Source organism: Asterias rubens, chromosome 20 (genome assembly GCF_902459465.1).
Source record: "Asterias rubens chromosome 20, eAstRub1.3, whole genome shotgun sequence".
Taxonomy (NCBI): domain Eukaryota; kingdom Metazoa; phylum Echinodermata; class Asteroidea; order Forcipulatida; family Asteriidae; genus Asterias; species Asterias rubens.
Window position 1 is genome coordinate 8032205 of NC_047081.1, and position 10916 is coordinate 8043120.

General features: G+C 38.9%; 1 protein-coding gene across 1 annotated transcript in view; it reads left to right on the forward strand.

The window, feature by feature from the left end:
• LOC117304034 overlaps nucleotides 1–2139 on the forward strand; it is a 45134-nt gene extending 42995 nt beyond the window's left edge. The window contains exon 12 of the mRNA XM_033788510.1: nucleotides 390–2139. Within this exon, the coding sequence (XP_033644401.1) occupies nucleotides 390–495 (106 nt within the window). The 3' untranslated portion in view covers nucleotides 496–2139. The remainder of the gene's footprint in view (nucleotides 1–389) is intronic.
• Nucleotides 2140–10916: the final 8777 nt, after the last annotated feature.

Consider the following 10916-nt stretch of genomic DNA (forward strand, 5'->3'; position numbering starts at 1 on the left):
CAACGTGCCCCAGGTGACAACGTGCCCCAGGTGACTGTTTATTTAGGTTGATAGCCCAAATCAATCACGTGTACCCCTTGCCTTAAAGTGGCCATCCCGCCTTGTGATGTTTGACCATCTCTCATAAAAGGCTAGCGCAAACATTTGGTGCTTGCCAGGCAACGGGAGAATGGTGATCGTAAGCGCAGAATTCTGAAAATAGTTCGGCCATGTTGATGATGGTTAGCGAGATGTACATCCTGTCATGTTATCTTTTAGCAACTTGTTAATTTTCATGGTCTGGTTAACCTGTCTTTGTTCAACCCCAAACAAATTGTTCACCCCGGTCTGCCAAAATAGGCCTCTGTCTAATTGTCTTTAAACTTTATCATCTGTTCTTGTTGCCATAGAGACGGAGCAACAGAGGTGTTTACAGCTCTGGCCAGTACCCCGGGAGCTATCGACAACATCCAGCGAAGTCTGTCAGATCACATCGTGGAGATCGTTGGTCCTTAGTGTCCAACACAAGAGGGCGCTTTTTATCCACTAGTTTGAAGCCAGTAGTGTAGAAACTGCAGCAGGCCAACTCCGTTGGGCTCTATTCAAATGAAAAGAAGTGAAAACCCAACTAGACAACTCCCCAGCAGGTCATACTCGGCTGGCTCGTCAACAGGCCTTATCTGTGGCAACTTTGCGGTGTTTTCCAACAAACACAATAGAAATACAATTGTATGTTTCTGTTAATTCCAGCCTCATTGAGGACAGTTACACAACATCACTTGTACACATGTGATTTTGTTCCATTTCTCAAGCCCCCTCCCACCCCCACACTAACAATAACACACAACAAAAAAAACAGTATTATTGGAAAGGTTTCTTTATTGTGCTTTTTAAAAACTGTTACTTTTTGTATGTACAGTTATAACAACTGGTGAGAGGACCAAATATAAAGCTTGTAGCAAGGTGTTTAAAAGTGGGGCGGCCATTGCACTGACAGTCCCCGCAATAATCTGTATGCCAGGACTAACAAATATATAAATGTTTTCTTCATTTCACCTGTTATTTTTTCTTTTCTTCTATTCTTTTTTGTGCCGTCTGCATATACATGTAGTTGCTCTTAGCTATAGATTTTAGCTATGGCCTGACCATGCCTAGTTCACTGCCCACACTTTATTATTGGAAAATAAAGTCATACTGAAAACTTGTTAACCCCCATTCATCCTTAGGCTGGGTGCTCAGGTTGTGTTTAAATGCCCCAAATAATGTCATGAAAACTATCACAAGAGGGCGGTATAACTTTTGTAAAGGCAGAGCCATAATAATACGGCTCTGTGTAAGTTTACAAAGTAATCATTATCACAGGAGGGCGCTATAAATCTTAACTACCTTTTTTTATTGAATAACATTGCTATAAATTCAGTACAATCAAGTGATTAATGTATTTTTTTCCTTATGCATTTCTAATTTTATTATACCACCATTTGTAAAATGGTCAACTTAAAATTTATATAGTTTTCTGAAATGTAACACCAATACCATTTCCATAACATGGTTTGAAAAGAGAGGTTTCTGTTTGTTTTAAACTTAACATTGCTCACAACTTATTTGCACCAATGCAATGGCCAATGCTTATTTTTAATCCACATGCTGTTAAAATGCTTAATCGCAAATGTCATTTATTATAGTCAACAAAATGTATGCACTGCAACAGATCATAAATGATCATAAATCTTTCTTAACTTTCCACAAGCCTTCTGTTTCGTAAAGAAATTGGAAAACAAATATTTTTGTAATTACATTTTGTAAAGATTTATAGTTACTTTTTATTTTAAAATTAATTCCCATTTATATTGTCGAATTTCTACGTTATTTTACCTGGCGATAGATGCCTACAGCTGTACGAAAATTTGAATTGAGAATCATTTATTGTAAATAATTGTTGAAATAGGTCACATTATATGCTTTTATTTTTTAATTTTTTTTCTGCATTTTGTTAATAGAACGGAAATGCATTTAAAAACTTGTAAACCTTCAAACTGAAAACGGTTACTAAAACAATTTAATTTTGTATGCATATCTTGTAATTTTTGTAAAATAAAATTCTTGCAATTGTAACCAATGATACTAAATAAACTGATAAATGAAATATTAGGTATTCAACCTCTTTGTCCAGTCAATTTATTTTTTGAGTTATTCCTTCTTATCAAAGGGGTTGTATACGTTTGGTATTCAATGTTGTAGAGAAGACCCAATAAACCAAGACCGGTCTCGAGACCGAAAACCTAACGCTGTTACTGTTAGTAGTTTTTGAACCAAAGCATGGACATTGTGTGTGGGTTGCTGGGAGAGCAAGCTTTCGAATGAGAATTCGCGAATATTCCTAGTGACAACTGGCTTTCGTGCAGTAATTTGCCATTCCCTGTGATTTATCTTTTATTTTGTTGGTTGCCAAACAAAAATTGAAAACTAAGTATTAGCTGATGTAATGAAAAGTTCTGCTCAAGCCAAGCAAAAGGATGGATCTATGGTATAAATGCAAAATATTTAGTTAGGGGCCTAACGTTTCGACCCAAAAAGAGTCTTTCTAGACGGCTAATAAAAGAAAATGTGAAAGATTAGTTTATTTTAACTATATGTTAGCAGAGAAAAACCCGGGAGTCTATTTGCAAAGAAACCTGAAAAGGTAAAAAGTGAGCGTGTGCAAAGAAACCTTAAAAGGTAAAAAGTTTTGAATGGCTCTTCGACAACACTTGAGGGCGCTCGCTATCCACGGCCGGCCAGCTCTGCAGAACACTGCAAAATAAACTAAAAACGAATAGCTCATCAATGGGGATTGCATACGTTGCCGGTCAGACGTGTTGGGACAGTCGAGTCACAACAACGCTCACTACTGATTGACGCAGGAAAATAAGAATTTCAGGTAAATTTCCTTCTAACTTTACGATCAGTAATTTTGCAAATATTTTACTTTGATTTTGTGTTGTTAAGGGATACTTTTATAAAGTGAATAACTCGACTAAATATTAGTGCTCGAGAGTCGATGCTCTCACAGTCTAGTCACAGCTCAGATGGTGGTCTCAGTCAGTCACTCGATCACGTCATCGATCGAGCTGAGCTGAGGAGTCAGTCGCCGCGAGTCGGTGTGAACATGGTGACGTTGTGTTGCATGTAATTGCACTTTTTCGCACAGTACAGACTCAGACGGGTTGGGGGATTGCTTTTTCTATATTCCAATCAGTACATACCCACCCCCCCCCCCCCCCCCCCCCCTCTCTAGACTAGAGGAGTATTGTCGTATTCAATTTCATTATGAAGCGCATTTCGTTTCGTTTGTTGATATTTTTTTTCCATGGAGCCTCCATCATCAATCCCATCATCATGATTAGCACGCACCCTTGGCCTTACGTCCTCACTTCAGGATTCTGCCGAGTATCAACGTAAACGTAAACGGAGGCTCCATGTCCATGTTCCTTGTTCATTCTAAATAATGAAGCCAGCAGTGCAACAACACCGAGCCAATAGACCAAGTAATTAAAATATGTCTGTGGTGTTTTGGTGCACATGCATGGTGGTAGAATTTATCGGATAGGCCAAACGAGTGGTTTCAGGCATGTTTTGTAGGAGCTGAACTAAGCTTGGGCGATATCACGATATTATCGAATATCACGATATTAATTTGGACACGATTTCGAGATCGGATGGATTTGGTTTTAATCGCGATATATCGATATATCGATTAAATATCGCGATGTATTTGCTAGCTGATACATCTTTCACCCCATAGGTTTGGAGTAAAACCAGAAGAATAGGTCATTAGAACACCTCTCTTATGCTAGGACTGTCTCTTCTACAACTTTCACTTGGGAGTTTTAAGACTGATGATGTCAAATTTCATTAATCGCGATTATATCGAATGTCGCGATATATTGTCGGCGATATATCGTGAATAAAATAAATCAATATCGCCCAAGCAAAGCTGAACTATGACTGAGGTGCGCACTTTGGAGACGATTGCAACCTCATTTTTATAAGACATTATAGGCCCTAATTACATGTATATTAAAATACAAGACCAAGTGCTGGACTTGCCCTGTCAAATATAGAGGCCCGACCCAGCACCAAAACTACTGCCGTCCCAGTATGAAATTTGAGCACTGACTGTGTGAATATAAAACAGGGCTCTGAAGGCAGGTTTTCAGTTTTGGTAGGGTTGTAAAAAGATCCTTACTTTTAAAATACAAACAAACGTGCGGTCTCATAAATAACAAAAAATACCAGTTGATCGTCCGGATTTCTCAAAAAAGAGGAGGATGACGGCCTTACTTATATATATACTACTATATATACTACTATTTACTATTTTTTTCAAGATGGCCGCTAAGTATTTCAAATCAAACAGGCCACCAATTCTTCAGTTTGAATCAACCGCAAACTTATTTATGTTGCATGAGGACCTGTGTTAACACTAACACTAACAGGGTCAGATAACACTAAACAGATTTGCTGGTAGGCATTCACTAATATTGTTTTATGAAACAGACGGTTACAAGTGTTCGAGAGCATTTTTTTGTTTTACTGCCCTGCCCTGTATTTTCTGGTCCTTGCTATGCTTGTACCTTAGTAAGTTTTTATGGTCTTTAACTTGAGGAGTAATGACCAAAAGTACACCAACCTTAAAGAAAACAAGAAGTGATTTAAAGTATGGCAATGTATGCAGATGGTAGCAAGCGATAATAACGCAGGATTTCTGGCCTGAATAATCTCAACTAAGATGATACTGTACTCTTCATTTCCTGACCAGTTTGACCTTGTGTTTTTAACCTTTAGGTTGACACACTCTTTGTATGTTGTACTGGGCTGCACAAAACAACTTCCCTTTTTGTTTGGGTTTGTTGGAACCATGGTTTGAACAGTCAGTCTGGGACTGAGGGTCATGGTGGTACAATGTAGCAATGACGAATCCAGGGATTTTTGGGGGGGGTTTGGCAGACAAAGAAAAGTTGTTAGTAAATAAAGATGACTCATTCCTTACTCTCTCTCTTTAGGTTTTAGTATTCATAGAAGAAAATTAGCCTCGATGGTAGAGCAATACATAAATTCGGTCTTCCAGTTCAGTGATCTGTAGAGTGTGGTATTAATGCGTGTGTGTACAGTTAAGCCATGGAGGAAGGGTTTTAAAGCCGAGTGATTCTATCTAGCCCTTAGTAAGACGTCAAAATACACAGGGTTTTAAACGAACAATCTCACAAATAAAAAGGGGTCGCAATGTTCACAAATTGTTGATCACTTGAATATTTGAGTATTTTGATTAATTTCAACAGTAACTGCACAGAACTCATAATTATTACAGTACGTTTGCATGAACCTCGAGTCAATGTCATTGAATGCTTGAATGCTTGAATCTACATTATACAAATTGTATAATAAATACCCACTGCAGTTGTTCTACAATTGGTTTATTTTTTTCCTGATTAAGTTTTAAATATTCTAAATTTAAATACACACAAGCTGAATTTTTGATTTTGTTGGTATAGCCAACCACACTGATGATGTCCAGTGTAGGCCGTGATTGGATTTGGACGTTGGTGAAGTGCGTAAAATTTAACTTATCATCTGACGACTGTTGGCAGGAAATGCATACAGACATGATTCATGGGTGACTACTCTAAAAGGCTCGAGAGTAAAACTCAATTTATGTTGATGTCTTGCGCTAATGCTGCAGATTTATGCTTTGCAGGCAATTTGTTACCGACGCCTTGAACTAGCTCACACCAAAATACTAGTGGGTAGAGAGTAGCAATCATAGAAAAGGATGTTGAAAATTTCTGAGTGTGTTTACAGCTATTTTTCTAACATACATTGGAGACTTGATGCATTGGTCTTCATGTGTTTATGGTGCTTTTTACTGTTGTTCATCCTAAACGAGAGGGGGGGGGGGCAAGAAACTGTGTAATATATATAAAATGAACGATTTTATAGTGCAATTTACTCATAACTATTTTTCTCATGATTTCTAACTCTTTTCCCAACAAATTCACTGTACATAAAACTTGGAATGTGTTTATTTTCTATTCTTGCAGTCAACTTGTTTTGTCTAAATGCTATAAGGTCTCTGAAGGAAGTGAGATAAGCCATGGATTTAAAAGGAAAACATTTTGCACATTATGGTTGCTATTTGCTATAATCCAGAGTGCTAAACCAACAAGCACTTTGATCTAATCTGGGTTTACATCTTATTATTGAGGAGGCGGTTAAATATGACCAGCCTTTTATTGGCTTTGCCTGACTCCTAAGCACTCTACTACTAAGTGCTATAATTAAGGTTAGCAGCGACCTTCCCTTTTCCCCCTCACAGGGTCATCAACTCACTGTCAAGTTCACATACTTTTAGTCCTTGTTCAGGAGGTTAGCAAAAGCACCATGGAAAATAATCCTGTTGGATTCATTGAGTTGAGTTAATATAAATATAAGCAAAACATTGTGCACATTGGACAGATTGCTTTAAAACTTATTTCTTATTATGGAGGAGGCAGTTTATAGAGATGGGCCTTGTTTTTCAAAGATAATGCTATAAAGGAACACGTTGCCCTGGATTGGAAGAGTTGGTCTATGAAATGCATTGGTAGAAAGATGGTTTAAAAGTATATAAATACCCCAGACAGTTTCTCTACTCCTATTGGTGGAGAGCGCGTCAAGTGGGTGTGCATTTAACCTTTTGTAAATGCACACTGGAGCTCTGTTTATGCACACTAAGCTAGCTTTCGCGTGTCGGGCGTGCAGGATTTTTCACGCGGAATGCGCAAATCATAGCTACATGTATCAGGGCGTAATCTAAGCGCGCGCGCAAACACACAATCCACGCGCCTCAAATAGATTCTTCACAAAGTTTTGGGAAAAAATATTTCAAACCTTGAATTTTCTATTGTTAAAGTGGCTATAACTGTATTTGTTTACGTTTTAAAACAAAAGGGCATTTATGAATGAGAATAAAAGAGTAGTGACTCGTTCTTCAACGTCTGTTTAAAACCTTGCAGGGTCGTTGCTGTGCGATATAAGCCCTCGCCTTCGGCTCGGGCCTTTATCACACGGCCGCCGAACCTGCCGGCTTTAGACGAACAATGAAGAACTCGTCACTGCCCTTTTATTCCCTTAATATAATGATCCACACAAGTATCACTCAAAATTGCACGGTTTTCCGCGAACTAACACGGTCGGCCATTTATTGGAGTCGGCAATTTGACTCCAATAAATGGCCGACCGTGTTAGTTGATGAGGTAAAAAGAAACCACATAATTTCGAGGCATATTTGTGTAGATAATTGTATTCTACTTTTACAACATCTTTCTACCCAGATGCATTAATTTTTATAACGGTTACAGAACGCTTTTATGAGACCAACTTGACCGATCCAAGGCAACTTGTTCCTTTATTTTCAGAACATGGTGTTTTCACATACACACAATCAACGTGTAACATAATTTATTTTTGTGTCTGCGAAGCAATTTATCATTTTAGCCAATTTCAGTGGTGAGAGAATGTTAAATTTTTTTAAAAATGACCTTGTAAACATGTGTGCGTACAGATGTGTCTTTACGCACAATGCACAACAATTGCTCTACGTCTAATCCATCTGCTGTCTGCCGGGGTGTCTTCATAATTAATTTTAGTCTACGATTGTAGAACACTGTACATTTTTGTATGTTACAACTAAACCAGAGATATATTTTTTCATTCATCGAGGACATTAAAAATGAACGTGATGACATCATAAGGTTTCAGTCTCGGAGGGGATGACATCAACTACCCTGAAACTAAATATGAACCCAAAATGTCAAAATCCCGAACTGATTGACTTTGATCTGTGACTCTTCTGAAAGCACCTACGTGTATACTCCATGTACGTACAGTAGCTGTTCGCTATATGAACTGTACAATTACCAAGGACATGAGTAAGCCGGTCTCCCAGACAGTCAAGTGCATAGTTATTATTCTCTTGTGATCCTGCGAGCCAATATTTAAGATCAAAGGTCTTTATTTCCTGAAGAAGAATACTGTATTGAAGAAGGGTGAATTATGAACTTGTTTTCAGGAATGAAAAAATAACGTACTTTTCAGTCAGGCCTCAAAATAACCTCAAAATAACCCACAACGTTCACTGCAAGTGCCATGGTGCCCTGTGCTTTTGCTGTGGTGCCCTGTGCAATGTACAAATTTACTTTTTCCTCATAGAGTGAGTGCCCCATACCAGGGGGAAGTTTCTGTGCCCCCTTCAAGAACAAAGTTCACGACCTGCTTATGAATTCAGACTTTATATCATGGCACCCACTGCAAGTGCCGTGGTGCCCTGTGTGCTTCTGCTGTGGTGCCCCCTTCGTTCAAGAACATGGTTTAATTTAAGACACCCCTCTGCTTTATGAATTCCAACTTAAACTCACGGCACCCATTGCAAGTGCCATGGTGCCCTGTGTGCTTTTGCTGTGGTTTCCCCTTCATTCATGACTTCAACTCATGATACCCATTGCAAGTGCCAGAGTGCCCTGTGTGCTTTTGCTGTGGTGCCCCCTTCGTTCAAGACTTTAACTCACGGCACCCACTGCAAGTGCCAGAGTGCCCTGTGTGCTTTTGCTGTGGTGCCCCCTTCGTTCAAGAACGACGTTCAAGACCTTGCTTGGTAAAAAAAATGCTATTTTGCCACAAATTAAATGAATCGCACTCTTTGGTCTACTGTTCTTCTACCTACATGACTGAGTGCTACATTAGTAATTGTCTTATTGGAGATTGCTGGTTGCGTGTAAATTGTCTCCGTAACATTTTAAAGAAATAACATCAAAATTAATTGAGACAGTCAGTGTCATGTGAATCAGTAAGTCTGGCTTTGGACCCAGACAAAATCCTGTGTCTGACAATAATAGTGTGACCTTTAAAAAGTAGTCTGGTACAATGTATGCTGTACTGTGGGTTGGGAGGTCCTTCCTTGAATTACACATGGAGCAAACTGTCCCTAGATAATTCTAATCCTGCTGGATTTTAAAATCCAATGAATAACCATGACACAGAACTGCAGGTATAAGTGCTATTTTTGTTACATGAACATGTACATGTACATAATTGTAGGATCTCTAAGCCTAATTAGTTAAATGCAATGTGCACGTACGTATGTACATGTACTGTATTATGTTTTCACAACTTGCTCTGAAGTGAAAGACTTAATCAGACATTTCCTTTTGGGTGCTTCTATCAAAAGTTGCCCGGAAAAAAGTTTCCTGCTTTGAGACAAAGCTCTCATTTATAAAAAAAACTCTTCATGTCTGTTGGCAGATTTCAGCTGGGTATTTTAAGATAAATGTTGGGGACATGTCACACAGGGAAAATGTGTGTTTATATTTAAATTTTGGTTTTGTTTTGTTCATTGTAAGAAATAGTTAGAAAACAACTCCAGTGCTAATCCAAGTGTTCCCTTTGCTTGCTGAGCAGTTGGTTGCCTTGTTTTTAAGTTGCCAGTAAAAATTACTGTTTGTTTGTGGTCTAGGCCTACGTTCCTTCTGCTTTTAAAACAGAAAATAATGCTTAAAAATTGTCTGCTTAGCCGAAATGAGCAGTCACAGATTGTACATGTGACATGTAGTTTGGCTGGCAACTTTATCCTGGTAAGCACAATTTTGTTGTGCTTAGCCACTTGTTGTGCTAAGTGGCTCTATGAAATTGGGTACAGGCATTTACACACACAACATACAACATAAATGTAACAGTTTGAGCTAGTGCAAATAAAGTTTTTACACTTGTGCAAGGGTTTTGTTTTCATTTTGTCAGACCACCTTGAACAATCTTGTTGTCAAAACTATACCCATTAAAATAACAGACCTAGAAATGTTCCAATCAAAATATACAACTTCCTCGTAGAGGTGCCCGCCTTTACCAAGGAGAAAACACCTTTGCGCCCTTGCCCTTCAATATAACAAAGAACCGGGCCTGCAATTTAACCTCTCCCACTCAAAAAGAAAGGTGAATACTCTGTCAACTAGTTTTAGGCACTTGCCAGTGACCGTCTGAGACCATGGATGCTGAGACAGCCTCTGTAAGTCTAAGCCCTACTACTTCAGCAAAACAGCTGACATTTGTCTATAGGTAGGCAGGCAGATTTAAAAACACCTTAAACACTCTTGTTCTCAAAACTATACTGATTAAAATAACAGACCTATGTAGAATGTTCCAATCAAAATTCACAATATCCTCAAAGAGGTGCCCTTCACCTCTTTGTCCTTGCCCTTCAGCAAAGATTCGGGCCCGCAATTTAACCTCTCCCACTCAAACAAAGAAAAGGTGAATACTCTGTCAACTAGTTTTAGGCACTTGCCAGTGACTGGCTGAGACAGCCTCGGGCAAGTCTTTAAGACCTACTACTTCAGCAAAACAGCTGACACTTTAGAGAGACTAATGATATATTTATGCTATAATGGCTTCGGCAAGTTCAAGTCTCAGATAACTTTTTCTCCATGGGGTGGAACACTTAGGAATATGCGCTGGAGCATAAGTGGAAAATAGTTTGTATTTTATAGGGTTAACGGTGAGGGTTTAAAGTTGGGTAAGGTTAGGCCAAAGGGGTTAGTGAGAAAGGGTTTTGAGACAGATTGTTTTCAGTAAAACTGTTCAACACTCTTCTTACTTCCTCTCTGCTGGTATGGGTGATTCCTCAAAATTAAGTCCTGATACTTAAATGGAGGCAACAAAGGCGATTGCCTCCATGCCCCCTGGTCTTTGCCTTGGTGCCCTAGAAGGGTGCCCTTTACCAAGGAGAAAATGCATTGGTGCCCTTGCCCTACAAGCATACATGTACCTGTACAGGCCTGGCAATTTCATCCCAAATCACAAATCTCTTTTGCAGTCGAAGGAGATTTATTAGAACAATCCTTAAAATGTTGAGTTTCACCTGCTCAAGT